The 18,297-nt window shown below is 36.9% G+C and overlaps 1 protein-coding gene across 6 annotated transcripts in view; it reads right to left on the reverse strand.

Moving 5' to 3' along the window:
• LOC124309287 (sodium/potassium-transporting ATPase subunit alpha) overlaps positions 1-18,297 on the reverse strand; it is a 51,177-nt gene continuing 32,880 nt past the window's right edge. For 4 of the 6 annotated variants that reach the window (XM_046772779.1, XM_046772783.1, XM_046772784.1 and 1 more), the window contains 7 exons: positions 16,242-17,967; positions 15,690-15,926; positions 15,047-15,348; positions 11,563-11,657; positions 2,880-3,054; positions 2,299-2,531; positions 1-1,804 (listed from right to left, as the gene is read on the reverse strand). In XM_046772779.1, coding sequence (XP_046628735.1) covers positions 1,684-1,804; positions 2,299-2,531; positions 2,880-3,054; positions 11,563-11,657; positions 15,047-15,348; positions 15,690-15,926; positions 16,242-17,967 — 2,889 coding nt within the window. In that variant the 3' untranslated portion in view covers positions 1-1,683. Of the gene's footprint in view, positions 1,805-2,298; positions 2,532-2,879; positions 3,055-7,648; positions 7,744-11,562; positions 11,658-14,398; positions 14,494-15,046; positions 15,349-15,689; positions 15,927-16,241; positions 17,968-18,297 lie in introns of all 6 variants that reach the window. The other 2 variants (XM_046772781.1, XM_046772780.1) reach the window with 2 other exon arrangements.

Consider the following 18,297-nt stretch of genomic DNA (forward strand, 5'->3'; position numbering starts at 1 on the left):
ATTTATTTATTTTTTTTTTCTCTTTACGCTCGTTTTATTTCCCTTGAAATTTTTTGCACACGTTTTATACGCATATGTTCGTATATATATTACCAGAATTTTTCTTAATTTTTTTTTTCACATCTGCTTCTTCTCTTCTCCCTCGTCAAGTAACACGGAATATATATAACACATATTACAACGTATATATTATCATATAATATATATACGCGCGTATGCATATTGCCTACATAATATATAATCTCGTAAATTAAATTATTATTTATATGTATAATTTTTTATTCTTTTTTTTTTTTTTCTTTTCTTTACCTTCATATTTTATATGGTATATGCATAATAATAAGAATAACGCGCGCGTGTTGCGTGTTTTTGTCTTTGTGTATATGTGTGTGTAATAACTCGCGCTTCGATTTCTACGTATGCCTATATAATGTATATATAGGGCGTGCCAATTATCTAGCATACTGGATGGTATTTTTGTGGTCGTTTTTTTTTCTTCTTCTCTTTTTCTCCTACCCCTCGCAGGTGGAAGAGATAGAAAAAAAACGAAGAAAACACGCGTATGCTGTGAATAAAAAAAGAGAAGAAAAAAAAATATATATATATATATAGAAAAAGCACACAAAGAATAATGAAACTTGACGAATGACGTGAGAAAGTAAAGGATGTAAACTATGCGGGATTGACCGTAAAAAGAGGAGGTAAAAAAAGAATTTGAAATTGATCAAACATTTTCATACCTTGCGAGAATAACAATAACAATGAAAATTGTTATAGCGTCAGGATGTGTGAACCTTCTTGTCTTTCATTCTCTCTCTCTCTCTATCTCGCTCTCTCTCTCTCTCTCTCTCTCTCTCTCTTTGTCTCTCCGGCTATACGTAAAATGGGACAATAGTTGACTGATGTGTAAATATAATAATGCGAGAACGATGACAACGATGACAAACATGGTATCAATAACAACGTCCATTGCAGAAGCATTCATGTTTTTTTTCTTTCTTTTATTGTATTTTTTCATTAATTTTTAAACACTTCTCTGTCGCTGTTTAAAATTTCGTTTTCTTTTCTTTTTTTTTTTTTTTGGCTATCTTTTCTCCTTTCACTTTCCATTTTTTCGTTAGTATTTCACCACATGTCGCAGCACTTGAAATACAGCCGATGCGCATACTATGTATAACAGATATTATATATTATTATATAAGAGGTAATAAGCACGCCCCGTGTAAAAATGTGTATTAATATATGTATGCGTGTCGTGAATGCGCGCGCGTGTGTTTCTAAGTATGCGTGTATGTATGCGTGCGCGAGTTTGTGTGTGTGTGTGTGTGTGTGAGTGAGTGTCTGCCTTGTGTTTTTATATATATGAACGTGTGATTGTGGCGATTGTTGTTGATGCGATTGTTGTTGATGTTTTTTTTTTTTTTGTTTTTTCTTGTTGGTTTTTTTTTTTTTTGTATTGTTTTCTTAAATATATATTTTTTTTTTTCAATTTTCGCGGTGTACTTTATTCCTTATTATTCTTATTTTTCATTCTCATTATTAATCTTCCTTCTCTTTTTCTGCAAATGCTAACGCGTGTGTAATGGAATTAGCATTGTTACTGTTGACTATATATACATACATGTATATATACATATGTATATATATATATATATGTATATAATTTATATGTATATAGATCGTTTAGTAATAAGTTTCTTGTTCGAGCCAGCCGCCAGGGTTCCGGCGGAGGTAGAATCGTCTCACCTCGTCGTATACGAAAATCGAAATCATGAACGGTATCGCCGGTAACCACCACACGAATCTGTAATTCAAGAGATGCGTAAGGAAAAATTTAAGAAAACGAATAAGATGAAACGAGATTCTATCCGAAGCAAAAAATGCGACGTGAAGATATTGGAAATTTTGAGATTTCTTTCTTTTTTTTTCCACGGATGTTCGATTGACGAACAAGGAATCCGAAGTTTCAAAAAACGCCACCTGGTGGCAAAAAATTATATTTCATCCAACTGGGTCATATTTAATATTAAAAGTAGTTCCTTGTCGTATATTTCGTACTCTGAATCAACTTAATGCGATAAAGTGAAAGTCGGATAGCTTGCAAGGGATTCTCTGGGCTTTGATACTCGTGTGTAAATCACCGAAAACAATCAGCTGATAGCCCGGAGCGACGCCATGTTGCTTCTAGTCACGCGTAAGCTTTGGATCCCAAAACGCGATATACTGTTTTTTTTTTTTTCATCTTTCAAACAATCCTTACGACAATGAATCAGGATAAATTTATGTGTGAATAATTACTTGAGCGGGAACATGCGCAGTCCCTTGTCCATTCCCGGTGTGTAGCTGAGGAAAGCAGCCAGGGCTGTTTCGAATACCAGGCCGAAATTCAAGGCCCAATTTCTCATGCCCTGATGTATTATCGAGTTCCTGCGTGTCTTACAGACGATCAGATCGGCCCACTGCACAATCACGATCGATACGAAGAACGCCGTGTGGCACGTGAATTCCAACGTCTTTCGGTCTCGGAATGTCTGCAAATAAAGTATCATTCGTTCGTCAGTTCACGTTGATTAGCGTCGATTTTTAATTATATCGCTTTGGGTCATCCATCGGGACAAGTATCGCGAAAAGATGAATATATTCACGTCGAATACGCCGTGGATTTTACTTTGCGAAACCTAACCTTCCGTTACTTCCGGTCACACTGTTCCGCTCACTTGAAGTTTTCAAATATCGATAATTATCACATTTCATCATGAATATCGACGAAATTTGGTACGTGACTCTTTGGCGTTAGCACCTAGCTCCCTGAATTTTTTAGATTTTTTATCAAAATGTCGCAGCGACGCGACCAGGCATAAAAAGATAAAATTTCTCACCCATTCTTGGCCGTAGCTGTCCGTGAGATCGTTGATAGCCTTAGAGTCCCACTGTTTCCTGATACCGAACAGTTTCGTTGGTAGGAAACCGTTCTCAGCCATAATTACGAAGTAGACGAAGAAACCGGCGGCAGCTTGGATCATACCGATCTGTCCGTAAGCCATTGAGATCAGCCTGAGCGGGGCATCGTAAAGAAGAACAACAATTTAAGGGCTGTTTTTGGGGTCGTTAAATTGCTGATAGTTGGAGCGTGAGATAAAAAAAAATATGAAAAAAAAAAACTAAACTAAAGTAGCAAAAATAAAATTAAAAAAAAATTATCTTCCTCGATACCGATGCGCTGTCTATATATTTCGTCGAATGCCTACATTCTATGTGTATAATAGCGTATCGTACGAGTACATAAGCGATAAAGAGTCCGATTGAAAAATTGTAATTTGCGAAAAGGAATTTTTCAAACTACGCTGGGTGTTTATGAAATTGTTGTTGCGTTTGCGCGTGTTCTGTTTCTTCAAAATTATTTATTCATATCCCGTTAATTCAATCAGCCACAAAATCGTCTTTGTACACGCGTATAAAATAATATCGAGAGATTATCGGGTGACTTGCGTAATTGGCGGAATTGAATTGTCCGGGTAGCCAACTAAATTCTCAAAAATTCCCTAGGGATCGTGCAGTTTGACGATAATCTCTCGGTACGTGCATTCTGCGAGTTTAATTTTACAGTTTTTTTTTTTTTTTCTTTCGTTCTCTGGTGTACGGATCACATACTAAACCGTTGCGAAAATTGTATATTACCGTTGTGTTATACGTGTGTATGTATAATACATTATACAATAAAACAGCTGCGAGCTAAGGTGTGATTCATTACATAAGCCTTGCCTTTATAATTAGTGTGATGCTTTGTATAAATAAATGTGTCGATAGATATATATTATGGACAAAATGCATTACTCACCGGTATTAATCGATGACAATGTAGCGAGCGAGAGAGAGAGATAGAGAGAGAGAGAGAGAGAGAGAGAGAGAAAGAGAGAGCGAAAGCGAGCAAGTGAGAGCAATGTTCTTTCGAACGCTTAATGTTTTTTTTTTTTTGTTTCTTCGTGTCATTTTCTTGCATGCCAGACATATATGTTGTATACATACGATGACGATGACGATGCAGGCTTAAGCATGACGTCAATATCTCACTGTGATTAAAATCTTTCAACATCGGTTTCGACGTCTTGCCGTTTGTGTTAATTTTTTTTTTTTTTCAACAATTTCAACTGCACCGTGAGATTTTGATCGATGCATTGCGGCTGGCGGTATAGGGAGATTTTCAAGTAACTGTGCGGTGATTTGAGTTGGCAGCACTGAGCCTACGGCTCAACACTAGCACGGCTGCCAACTTAATTCATTACAAATCCCCGGGGATTGTACAGTTTCACGATAATCTCCGGTTACTTATTTATAAACAAATTATAGATAATAAGCAGACGTTAGTTTCGCACACGTACACGTACACAGGGTTGAACAGGTAATAAATTATAGAATAATGTTATATATATATATATAGTATATGTAATGTTATTTTGTCTTGAGCGGTACGAGGCGAGAATATTTAATTTTTTTTTTTTATTGATTTCGCAAGGGATTATTTCTTAACCTACGAGATGAATTTCGCTTTTTCATTGGTGCCGATTCAATTTGGCTTGTAATAATTTTTTTATAAACAATAAACGTTGATATTCGACAAAATCGTATTGCGAAATCAATTTCTATTCGTAATATACGACGATGACGATGACGATGATGATTTTAATGGCGATATTATGACGTGATTGTGCACCGATGCAAGAGTGATACCGTTTATTTTTTCATAAAACGAGGGTAGAATTGCATTATTCTTATCATTTTATTCATTATATGTATATACGGATGTTGCGCGATTTGTGAATTGGGAATAAGAGAGATAGAAGAGATTAGAAGCGAAGATATAGATAAGACAGATGCGATAAATGTATGAGAGAAAGAGATAATAGTTTTTTGGGTGTGAAACAGATCTGAAATGGATGGAGAAGAAAAATCGTTGTAGCAATTTAAATTATACGAATTTGGAAGGATATTTATAATACTGTTACTGCGCTAATATAGTGAGAAGGTGAAAAAAAAAAAAAAAAATGGAAAAAAATACGTCCAACTATAACGAGAATAATAGATATTATACAAGTGCACGGAATATACGCGGCGGTCTGATGAATTTGTGAAAAAAACGACTAAATCACGGACGAAAAACAAAAACATAAATAAAAAAATCGACGTCGGTTATGCGAATGCTGAAATTTGTTGCACAGCTGACTCTCGTTAACTTGTTTCGCGTTAAATTTCCGCTATAATCAAACCAGGAATGTCGCCGAGTGTCAGAGCCCGAGGAGCGGGAAGTTACGGAGAGTCAACCGCATAACGAGATCGATGAGTACACGGTTAAAATAAAATGTTCCAGCAGGTTGACTAAAATTTTCTAGTGGATTTGACAATTTTTCAACAGTTTATACGACCAATTCGAATGTTAAAATTACAAAAATTTCTGTCATATTTACTGAAAGAAATTTAACAATAAACGCATATATAAAGTTGACCTGCCGGGACAGTGTAGTAATAATAATTGTGGCGTTGCTGGTCAAGTCTATATACAAAAATGTGCATGTACGATTATCTAATTCGCTAAATATTTGCATACTCAACCGAATCTATAATATGTAAAGATTTTCACGCAATACATGTAACAACGTCCTTTACATATATTAAAGCTGTAACTTTTTTTTTTTTTAACGTGTATATATATATATATATATTATAAACATTATAAAAATTAAATGGAAGAAGAAACGAAGTACTATCGGTCACGATAAAAAACATGGGGAAGGCATCAATAAGAAAATCAAAAAAATATGATTAGGCAAACAGGAAAAAACTGAGACGCAGAAAGACGAAAGTATTGCGTGAGAGAAAAATCTGTTGTGGTTTTTTTTTTTTTTTTTTTTGATTTAAATAAAAATAATAAAACGAAAACCAGAGAAACAGACGATCATCAGGCATTCGGCATTCCCAATATTTAGTGTTAAACGTGTATAAAATTTGACAAATGAATCCGCTCAATTATCAATAAACTCAGTGTAAAAAAAAATCGGTGTTTCTACTTCAACTGTACACGCTACATATTCTTTTAAATTACGACAACAACAACAATAATAATTGTAGTAATAATTATAGAGATTATTATTATTATTATTCATGTTATTATCGTGTTATTTATATTACTTTAGAGTGGCCAAACATTATTATCAGTGCGTCTTAATTGTGGCCTCGAATCGGAAGAAGAAAAAAAAGTTTCAGATAATTAAAGGATAGAAAAAAAAAACAACGAATAAAAAAAAATAAATCAGACACGCTTATTTCTGACTGATTGCCGTTTTTTTTTCCATTCCGTTTCGTCTCTGCAACGAAAACTCGCATCTAAAATACCTATTCTATTCTATTCTATTCTAGTCTATTTGAAATTCTATTCTATTTTTTTTTTGTACAATAAGGCATCTGTGTGTACTAAAAAATCTATAAGATCGTACAAATCAGATTACGATGAAATGAGAGAGAATTTTCAAAAAAAAAAATAAAAATTTCACTGCAAATTTTTCTAACGTATAAGAATTCAAACTTTTCAAACACGACGCGTCAAGATTGCATTGGTGGTATGCCTACGCTTGATGATAAAGAAGAAAAGTGATGTCTGAAAATTATTACGTCACATATGAAAAAATTTATATTCAACAGCGTAAACTGATTTGTCTTTTCCCTACGAGTGAGTCACTTTAACAATGCAGTTGAAAATGCATTATTTTAAACTTATTATACACACGCACACACACACAGATATATATATATATGCGTGTGTATGTACGCAATACATTATAGGTGTGAAATGCAATTCTAAACTATACCTATTTTGCATATCACAACAAATACGCGTCCGTACTTAAGCGCAAACTCATCCACTGCATATAGGCGTTAATTCTTTGATGCGTCAAGCGCGATTTTCTATAATATTTAATATTGAAAACGATCTCCCTTCTGTCTCGTTTGATAAAACAAAACTTCGTTGTACGTAAATCTGTGTAGAATGTTAAAAAAAATAAAAAATATTCCTAAAAGTTGATAATTTGTCCGAGCAATATATTTATGTATACAATTTTTTTTTTGTTCTTTCTTAAATAACAATATCTCAACACACTCGCGTTAATAACTAAAAAATGATAGAAATTTCACGCGCGTGTGAAGCGAGTTTTTCTTTTTTCTTTTTTTTTTTTTTTTTTCTGCATTATGAAATACCGCTACATACTTTTCTCCCTTTCCGATTATTCGCTATCAATTGTTTTCCATTTTTGTTTGAGAAAAATTGAGAATGAGAAGAATAACGATAAGAAGAACGAGAAGAAGTTTTACATCGATAGGGAAATTATATTGAAGAGAATAGAAAAAAAAAAAGAAACATGGGTAAAACAAACGTAGAGAAGGGGGTTGGCCACCCTGTGAAATTTTTCCTTCCCTGTCGGCTTTCCATTAACATGAAATTTTCTCTCTTTGTTTTTTTATTTTATTTTTTTTTTTTTTTTTGCTCTTCCGACTTGTTTTTCTTTCTTTCTCTGTACTTTTTCGATCGTTTCGTTCTAGTGGCAGTGGGGGTGGTGGGGTGCAAGGTGCTAGGTTCGGTCAGACGGGGAACACCCACCTTCGGTTGACAAGATTGTCCCTGTAAGGATCGCGCGGCTGCCGTTTCATAATGTCCGACTCCGGCGCCTCGTAGGCGAGCGAAATCGCCGGTACCTGTGCCATTGTTCCAACACCAATAGTTAGAAAAATTTTACGATTCATCTACACCCAGTCGTCGTCTTTCTCGTCTCTGTCGTCGTCGTCTCTGTCGTCGTGGTAGTAGCGGTGGTGGTAGTTTCATGCGAGATGTATCGTTGCAACAATTTTAAGGGTATAATAATGATAATAACAATAATAATACGCATCCGTCAAATTTTACTACATATTATACCCTGATGATGTAAGTTTCATGTATATATACATGTATATAAGTATAAATAACGATATAAATACATGGCATTGGTATAATTAATAAGGTGGGTGTGGTTAATAATAAAAGAGCTGGGCTTTCGTCTCCATACTGATAATAATAATAATAACAATAATAACAATATCAGCTATTATTAAAAGAGACGGAAATATATGCAGGGGACGAAACAACGACGGATGGGTTTGAAATTTCATAACAACAGATGGACGAATCTCTATTTTTCTCGCAATTCGATATAGAGCTGAAATATTTCTGCGATCTAAACATGGGTCGGGGGGAGGCGTGGGGGGTGGAGGAGGAGGAGGAGGGAACAACAGTCGAGAGAATTAATTGGTACGTGTGACAATCGACACGGGAAAATGATCAAAGGAGAGCCATAGAATTAGAAGACAGTTGAAACAGATTTTTATACATACATAATAACGATGCTGATGATGATAATAGTAATGATGATAGTAATGATAATAATAACTGTAGAAAAAGTGGCTAAGAAATGACTGGGAGTTCTAACGAAAAAAAAAAAAAAACAATGAAAAGATTCGTGTTAGGGATAGGTTGATAATTTATCGGAAACGAGGTAACGATATCTAAAATTTTTGGTCGATCATAAATCGTACGTAATGTGAAACACTGCACATCGACACACAATATAATAATATTATATATACCGGCTATCACATGAGTATACATATAATACATAACATCGAGTATTGAACCCACGCACACACGCACACACACACACACACGCACGCACGCAAGTATACATGGATATGTATAATATGCACAGGGGTATAATATACAGGGTGGGGACTTTTCGTGTGATCCGTGGGGTGGTTTTTTTTTTTTCTTTTTTTTTTCTCTCTTTCTTTCCATTTTTCCACGCCGTTCCCCTGAGTACATTATTTTGTCTCTTTAATGCATTTAATTTGACGCTACGTTGGTTTTTTTTTTCTCCCTCTCCAATAAATCGCGCGTTCTTGTCAAAAGAAAATTCCGACGATCGGTGCGTTATTTTTTTTTTTTGTTCTTCTGGTCGGCAGTTGGACGAGAAAATAAAATAAATAAATAAATAAATGAATGATTGAAAAACGAATCTGGTGAAAAAATTGGCGAAAGATGGATTTAACACGCAATTCCCCATATATATATATATATATATATATAATATGTACACATATATATTATAGATTGTAAATAATGAACGAGGTATTCTCACTTTTGATAAAATTCCGATACAATGGTGAAAAAATGAATTCAACAGAATTCCAAAATTTTAATCTCTTTTGCTCGGAACAAATTCGGTTGGAGATTAGAAGCGAGAATGAGAAACGAACAAATATTGGCGTGACAAACTTGAGTTATGCGTACACACATATACATACATATGTATAATGTAAATAATCACTCAATCAATCAATCAATATATTCGGTCATACTCTTATTATAGGTATACTTGTGGAACTTTAAGAAAGTTTGAGAAACGCTATGATATAATGGTTAATATATATGTAGGTGATAGAATAGTATGATGCAGGATACGAGATAAACGTCAGAAATAAAAAGAAGAAGGTGAAGGATTTGAAAAATGGATTAATAAAGTATGTGTAATTGATAAATAAAAATATAAAATAGCAAACTAATCTTACCTTGACAAACGAACGAAATTTTCGATTTTATCGCACGTATTTATTTCGTGTCTATTCATTTTGATTTCTTTTTTTTCTCTATATTATACCCAACGGTGTAATACGATAATAACGATGATGATAATGACCATGACGATGATGATGACGATATAATATAACGTACCTAATCATAATCATAATCCTAATCCTAATCATTCCTGCGTCCCTGACGGTTTGAGTTTTTTTATTATATTATATTCTGTGTGTTTTTTTTCTCGCTTCGCGCAGTCGCTCGTCTCTCTTTGATTATTAGATTATATTTATTGCGAAAATTGGGTAAGGAAAAGAAGCAACACGCGATAAAAAAAAAAAAAAAAAAAAAGAAAGAAATTGGAATTTCTTCATTTTGCAAAATGGGCCAGCGGAGGAAGAGAGATCATTCCGAAAGAAAGAGAGAGAGAGAGAGAGAGAGAGAGAGAGAGAGAGAGGGGGGGGGGGGGCGAGAGAGAGAGACAGAGAGATTGCGATATGCGAGGGTAAGAAAAAGTATATATATACATACACATACTTGTATATGTTTTATATATAGATATGTGTAGGTAAAAAAAAAAATTGATGGAAAAAAAAGAAGAATTAATAACGTTTTGTGAGTGGTAAACCATAACTAGTACAATGTAATAATAAATATGAGACAGCGAATAATTTAGCATCGGTTTTGAAATTTTCTTTGTCAATTCTTCAACCCCTTTCCTTTCGTCAATTATCTGGGCAAGCGTATTTATCAAAAATGTTTATGAATTTCGTGAAATTTGAAAATTGACGAGGCGATGTTTTTCGTTTCTTTTTTGTTTTTTGTTTTTTCGTTTCAATTCTCCTCCTTTCGCTATTATGTATAGAGTTCAATTATATACGTTTCAAGTGCGTGAGTTTTGTTAATTTCGTGGCTAAGATAAGTGAACTGATATCGAAAGAATTGCAAAAGCGTAATTAAGATGCATAATATGCACGAATTGGGAATAATACGATGTGTAAGAATGGTATAAGAAAATAGTAGTAGTAGTAGTAGTAGTGGAAGTATAAAATAGCTTCAGTTTTATACGTCAAATGTATTTGATAAAGAGGCGGTGATTAGAAGAAGAAGAAATTTCATAATCTTGCACAAGCCAAGATAAATGCGAAAGTGATGAGTTATGAATATATATCATATCGTGTATGTGGTCGTAATGATGATAGTGATAATAATAATAATAATAACAACAATAATAATAATAATAATAAGAAGAATCACAGTGTATAAATATAAAATCGTGTACAGTCAAGGTTTTTTTTCCCTTAAAAAGAAGTTGTCACTTTGTTATCTTTCCGAATGAGAATAGAAAACGAATATGATTGGAAAATATTTCACTTTCGTTTCGGATTTGGAATTTATATTATATTGCTCTTGGATTACAAATCGATTTGTATAAAGAATTTTTTTTAAGAAAAACATAATGAAAGATGAAAAAAAGAGAATCTAGAGAATTAAGAAAAAGGTAAAGTACTGACAAGTTGGAACGTTTCCGGATGAGTTTTATTGATGCCGGTTATTGTAATCACGAATGTAAAAATAAAAAAAAAATAAGAAATGAATAATCGAAGGAAAAACTGTTTCAACTTTTTGGTATTAATGAAATATAAAGTAGAAGAAAGAAAAAAAAAAAACGGGAAGAATACAAAAATAACAAATGCGAATATGTATGTAATATTGTAACAAACGTTGTGACAATTTCTTTTCCATAGAAACGGAGAACGTCAAAGGACTCCTCGTGTTATTTGTCGTGAAAATTTCCTTCCAACAAAATATGAAAGAAAGATCCTGCGTATTTAAGGATTCGAGTTTAAAACCTTGAACCGGTACGGTCGATAGTTGTTCGTAGGGTGATGATATGGGGGTGTTACCTTTCGTTAACTAGCTTGTCAGTGAACGGGTTTCGTGGTTGTCGCTTCATAATATCACTCTCAGCCTCCTCGTAGGCTAGCGAGATTGCAGGTACCTGATATTTCACATTATACCAATATATAATATAAGCCATCAGTGTATACGAAAAAAAAAAATACCAATTTTATACCTCTCCATTAACAACAATAATAATAATAATAATAATAACAATAATAACAACGATAAAAAATAATAACGACGGTGACGTTATCTGAAAAAGAAAACGATAATAAATAAGTAAAATATTAGAGTGGTCCTTGAAACGGTCATTTCGAATTTCGACCAGCTCATCCCCCGAATTGGTTCCGAGTAATTAAAAAATAATTCCCTATTTTTTTAAAAGATTCTTGGATCATTTCTAGCCCTTAAGAGAAACCCTCGTATAGAAAATTTTATCGAAATCTGTTCGGTGGATTTAATTTTGCCCTTGAAGGGGTTACAATGAGGAAATTTACCCTCTTACGGTTTAGAGTTGAGATAAAATTTGAAAAAAAATTGGGAATTATTTTGAAATTATTTAAAGCCAATTCTTCTATGTACTTCTATAGGCGGTAGTTCATCCCATGGATGACTACCTGTACTTTTACTTTTACCGGTCAATAAATTAATAAATTAATTTGGGCAGATGAACTGGTCGAAATTCAAAAATGATTTTTTTAAGGACCAGCCTAGTATGTACGAATGTATTTTGGTTATCGATGCGGCGGTATGAAAAATAAAAAGACGGAAAAACTATGTGATCGAATGAGACGATTGTGAGGTAAAATAAACAGGGAAATTAATATTTTGCTTTAAATTTCTGTAGTTTCTTCATGAGATTCGTGACGATTGCCTTTTGTCATTTTTCCAGCGTGTGTAAAAATTGGAAAGAAATGAATCATTTGGCGCGGTTTTGTCGCGCTGGGGTTGAAAATATTCACGTATTATGTAACTACTTCGAATCTCGGAGTAAATGAATAAAACGAAACACGAACTGAATTACGGTAATAATTCAAAGATGAGGAGGCAAAAAAAGAAAACAAAAAACAAATCGAAAATTATATATACGTGTAATACATGTGTGAAAAAATGGGGGGTTCGGGTTGACAAAAGATTGGTCAATTTGATGAATAAATGCGATTCTCATGGGGCGGGAAGGCATTGCTATTTATGGTGGTGGAAAGGGGTGGGAATGGTGTGTCGATACATGGGACGTGATTAGGGTTTTGAAAGGCGCTGGGGTACGTTACAGATGTTAGTTATTACAACTGGTCTCAGGATATTCATTCAATCATTATAATAGTATCATTAATAATAATAATAACAACAACAACAACAACAAGGCGAAATGTGCTGTTGATAAACGTCAACGGCACTCCAAACTGGCACAGCAGCAAACTCGGTTATGTTTCCTGTTAAAAATTGTATTAATCGTACAGCAAGACGTGAACAATTTGACGAAATGCTGTATGGTGGAAATTTTTCAGGAGTGTTGTTACGGGATTTCGTTTACGTCGGGACCGAAAGCAGCTTTTTGTTTCCAAGAAGAAGAGAATAAAATAAAAGACAGTTCTAAATTAGGATAACCAGTGATTGAGATCGGTGAAAATTTTGAAACAAAAAGTATAAAAAACAAAATCGGTTCGCCGAAATTAAACCGTTGTTTCAGCAAGTTGTCGCTGAACGGGTTGCGTGGCTGTAGTTTCACGATGTCCATGTTCCAGGCACCTGTATTTATCTTAACCTCCTTTTGACACAACAATAATTACGTGAAATGATCGTTATACCTAAGATGTGAAAAATATTTATACAGGTTCTTCGTTTTGCGTCTCGTTTTCCTATATTCGCCAATGTAATGTATACCTATATTGTAATATCATCATACTTTCGCAAATTGTGTACGTGTGTGTATATCGTGTGAATGATTTATTTTCATTCGTCTAAATTCACGAGAGAGCAAAGTTAGTGTAAAGTTTTTACGTTTGAAAAGTAGTTTTACTTTTTACGGCAATTAGATTTAGCAATTAACCCTTTCAGTCACGCGATTCGTTTTTTTTTTTTTTCCTATTGACACAGAAGTTCAATTGTACGTTTCCTTATATTTTGCGATACGCTGAATACGAATCTGATGTCAAAAATTTAACAAACCAAAAAACAACCCCCAAGGAGGGTGGAAATGAATTTGCATTGAATTTTGTAAATCAAATGGCGATTCTGAGATCTCTGTTTGTCAACCAACGAATTCCAAGCGTTTTTAGTATACGTTTAATATCAAATTTCTCCGCTAACGAATTACATTCACGAAAATACGTTTTCTTTTTCGCATATGTTCATTTATAACAGTTATACACGATTACGGATTCCTAAATAATCCTAATCATTCCAAAGTTTAGGTATTTTTTTTTTTACCTGATAATGCAAAAAAATTCAGGATTTTGCCTGGAATATGAAGAAAACAAAAAAATGACAAAAATAAGGAAAGAAAAAAGGGTACCACTATAGTGGCTTCTGTAACCGAAAGGGTTAATTATATACGTTACGTGTATGTACTGCTAATTTGATTAAATATATACAATATACATGTGCTGTATAAAAATAGGTAATTGGGGAGCTTCGCCGAGCGTTCTATACGTCTAGATAATTTATCTACTCACACATACACAAAATATTTATATTTCAAGATTATAAATATTTCATCAACGGTAAAGCGACGGAATTTCTACTATTGGATAAGAAAAACAACAAAAAAAATGATTAAAAAAAATTAGACAAGTAATTTTGGCTTCGAATTGATTTGTTTGTTCTTTTTTCAAAAACCTTTCGTTAACGAGATTGTCGCACAACGGGTTTCGGGGCCTCCTCTTCATTATATCAGACTCCGAATGCTCGTACGCCAATGAGATTGCCGGTATCTATCAATCGTTCAATACATGTAAGCTCATTCCGAAGTTCGGTTTGCTAAAATCTATAAGGAAGAAGTAACGCTAGAGAAAAAAAAAAAAAAAACAAACTAGAAGAGGAGAAAAAAAGATCACAAGATTCAAGAAAGACCAATATTGAAAGACAAAAAATTCTGCTCTGTTCCTGTCTCCGAATATATGCTGTAGAATGAATTTTTTTGCACCTATAAAAAATTTACCTGGACACAGAATATACATATTGCTGAAAAACGGTATTTGTTTAAAAGTTGATTATATTATCAATAGCTAGCACCAATGTTTAACCATCGTTATAAAATTCTTTCTTGTATACTTGTAGTTTTTATTTTTATTTTTTAAATTCGTCAAAGTTGTATCAAGTGGGATCACCATAATCGACACATGCATGTACGAACGAGTTTACACTGTCGACTTCATTGCGACGAGGTTTCCGTTAAATATTAGTGCGTAAATGAGTTGCTGGGCGTAAAAAACTGGAAAGGGGGGGTGTGTGACATAGTAGAGTTTTTGAAAATGGTTGACTTACCATGTCGGTTCCCAAGTCGATGCAGAGGATGGTTACGGTTCCAAGGGGCAGCGGAATATCGCAGAGAATGAAGGCGAGGAAGGGTGAGATCTCGGGAATGTTCGAGGTGAGCGTGTAGGCGATTGATTTTTTCAAATTGTCGAAAATCAGCCGGCCCTCCTCGACCCCCGTGACGATCGAGGCGAAGTTGTCGTCGAGCAGAATCATGTCGGCGGCTTGCTTCGATACGTCGGAACCCGCGATGCCCATCGCGACTCCGATGTCGGCCTTCTTCAGCGCCGGAGAGTCGTTAACACCGTCGCCTGTGCGCCAGAAAAACTTTACGTGTATCAAGTTGCAGCATCACTGGGGCAAGATGGCGGCTGCCCGGGCGAACAGCTGATAGACTTGTGCGAATTTTGCCAATAACGAGGCTCGGAAGGCTGTCAGCCTCCTATTTTGTAGCAATCGGTTGGTGGAGGGCGAGGGGTTAATCAATCTCATCGATTTGATGTACACCTGACCTCAGGGTTACAAAGATTTTAGAAGATTTCATCAGATTTCACGAGTGATTAACCCCTCGGCGGTGGGTAAAATGTGCGCGGAGGGAGGAGTTTTATTTGTAAATACGGAGTCATGGTGTTGCTTTAAGCGATATTCTCACCTGTGACGGCCACAATGGCTCCCATTCGCTGACAACCCTCAACGATGATCAGCTTCTGTTGCGGCGAAGTACGTGCGAATACAATTTCTGTGTGGTATCGCAATATTTCGTCCAGGTGATCGGAGTCCAATTCCCTCAGTTCCGAACCGTGGATTACAGCCGCTTTAGCCTCCCGCGGATTAACTTCGGCTACCGGTATGTTCAAACGCTGCGCGATATCCTCGACCGTCTCGTTTCCTGGTTTGTTGGGTGAGGAGAAAAATTTTAAACTAATTTTAAATACAAAGAAATTGCGACGTGGTGGTTGAGATTTGACTAACCATGAATTCAGCACAAAGTGTGGAGGAATTTCGACGCAACGATTGCCACGTTAACAATGAGGACTATCGGGTATTCTTTCAAATCGAAGAACCAAGCGGAACTTGAAAGTACCTCGCGAACGAAGAAGCCTTCGAATGATTTCGCGAGGCTTGAAATTAATCGAAGAGACTTTGAACCGCGGTACTACACGGTTTCCGTAACCTCTGTGTCTACGCCGAGAAATCGCCTTACCTTCAGAAATAATACCAACGGATTTGGCAATGGCTTTGGCAGTGATAGGATGGTCACCAGTGACCATGATGACCTTGATACCGGCTGACCGGCACTTGGCAACAGCGTCCGGCACCGCAGCCCTGGGCGGATCGATCATGGACATGAGTCCCACAAAGCGGAGTCCCTCGACCGGGAAGTTGGGGTCATCGCAGTTGAATTTGTAACCAAGTGGAAACTTGTCAGAGGGTAGAACAAAGTCGCAGAAACCAAGAACACGCTCGCCGAGTCCACCGAGTTCGAGATACGCGTTGTTGAACGCCTCCTTCATCTCCTCGTCCAGTACCTTCTCCTTTCCGCCAATGAATATGGTGCTACATCGGTCGAGGATCCTCTCTGGCGCGCCCTTCATCACAAGGAGATGTCGGGGGTCGTTGGGATCGTCGGACTCGTGAATGGAGACCTGGTACTTGTTGGTGGAGTTGAACGGTATCTCGCAGACCTTCTTGTTGCGCTTCCTGACGCCCATCACATCGCCGAGCGCGAGTTCCATGCACTTGAGAAGCGCGGCTTCGGACGCGTCGCCGTTCACCTCCTTCTTCAGTATCGACAAGTTGTCCTGACCACCTTTGAACTCGGCACGATTACAAAGCGCCGCGATCTTGGCGAGCGCCTTGAATCCCGGGCTAGTTCTGTCGTACTGAACACCGGACTGGTCCTCGGTCGTGTCGGCCTCGATGATCTGGTTGTCGAACCACATGTGAGCCACGGTCATCCGGTTCTGCGTCAGGGTCCCGGTCTTGTCCGAGCAGATGGTCGAAGTCGATCCCAGGGTCTCGACAGCCTCGAGGTTCTTTACCAGGCAGTTCTTCGAGGCCATTCGTTTCGCCGTGAGCGTCAGGCAGACGGTAACCGTGGCCAGCAGGCCCTCGGGGACGTTAGCGACGATGATACCGATCAGGAAGATGACGGCGTCCAGCCAATGATAGCCGAGGATGAAGGCGATGACGAAGAAGGTAACCCCCAGGAATACGGCCACTCCGGTAATCAGATGAATAAAGTGATGGATCTCCTTGGCGATCGGCGTTTCTCCGGTATCGAGTCCGGACGCGAGTCCAGCTATGCGTCCCATCACCGTCTGGTCCCCGCAACAGATCACGACTCCCTTTGCCGTGCCCTCGACGGCGTTCGTTGAGAAAAATGCCAGGTTCTTCGTCTCGAGTGGATTCTCATTCGTGAACTCCGGGGACCGGGATTGGGGCTCGGACTCACCCGTCAGGGAGCTGTTGTCGACCTTGAATCCCCGTGATTCTATGATGCGGATGTCGGCCGGGATCCGGTCTCCGAACTTCACTTCGACCACGTCACCGAGCACCAGGTCCTCCGCCCGAAGCGTCAGCTTCTCACCCTCTCTAAGGACGGTCGCGAATTGGGGCACCATGTTCTTGAACGACTCCATGATCTTGCTCGACTTGCTCTCCTGGTAGTACGAGAATATTCCGGTCACTATAACCACCGCCGCAAGGACTATTCCTAGGTACAGGTTGTCGTCGTTCGGGTCCTCCACCGTCGACGCTTGGATCGAGTACGCGATGAAGCAGAGGAACGCTCCGATCCACAAAAGCAGCGCAAAACCGCCGAACAAGTTTTTGCAGAATTTCACCCATTCCGGCGTCTGCTTCGGCGGCGTCAATGCGTTCGGTCCATCTCTTTCCAGGTTCTCCTTCGCCTTCGCGTGGCTGAGGCCCTGATCGCGATTAAAAAAAAACCATGTTTAACCTTTCCCCGTATTATCTACTTCACGAAACAATTTCCAACAAGAAACAAAAATATTCTTAGAGACGTTTTTTATTTTTGCTATTGTCAAAGTCGGTATCTTTTTTCCTTTCTTTTTTGAATAATTTGAGAAGAAGGGTTTATTTTCGAAACAGGTTACGTTCAAAGTACAGAAATAATATTTAGGATTCTTTTTTTTTTTATATAAATGTTGTATGACATGTGTATTTTTCCATAATCTCGATCATTGACGCTTCCAGACATTTTCCGTGTACACAGTTAAAAATAATTCTATACTTGT

The sequence above is a fragment of the Neodiprion virginianus genome, chromosome 7, assembly GCF_021901495.1.
Source record: "Neodiprion virginianus isolate iyNeoVirg1 chromosome 7, iyNeoVirg1.1, whole genome shotgun sequence".
Taxonomy (NCBI): domain Eukaryota; kingdom Metazoa; phylum Arthropoda; class Insecta; order Hymenoptera; family Diprionidae; genus Neodiprion; species Neodiprion virginianus.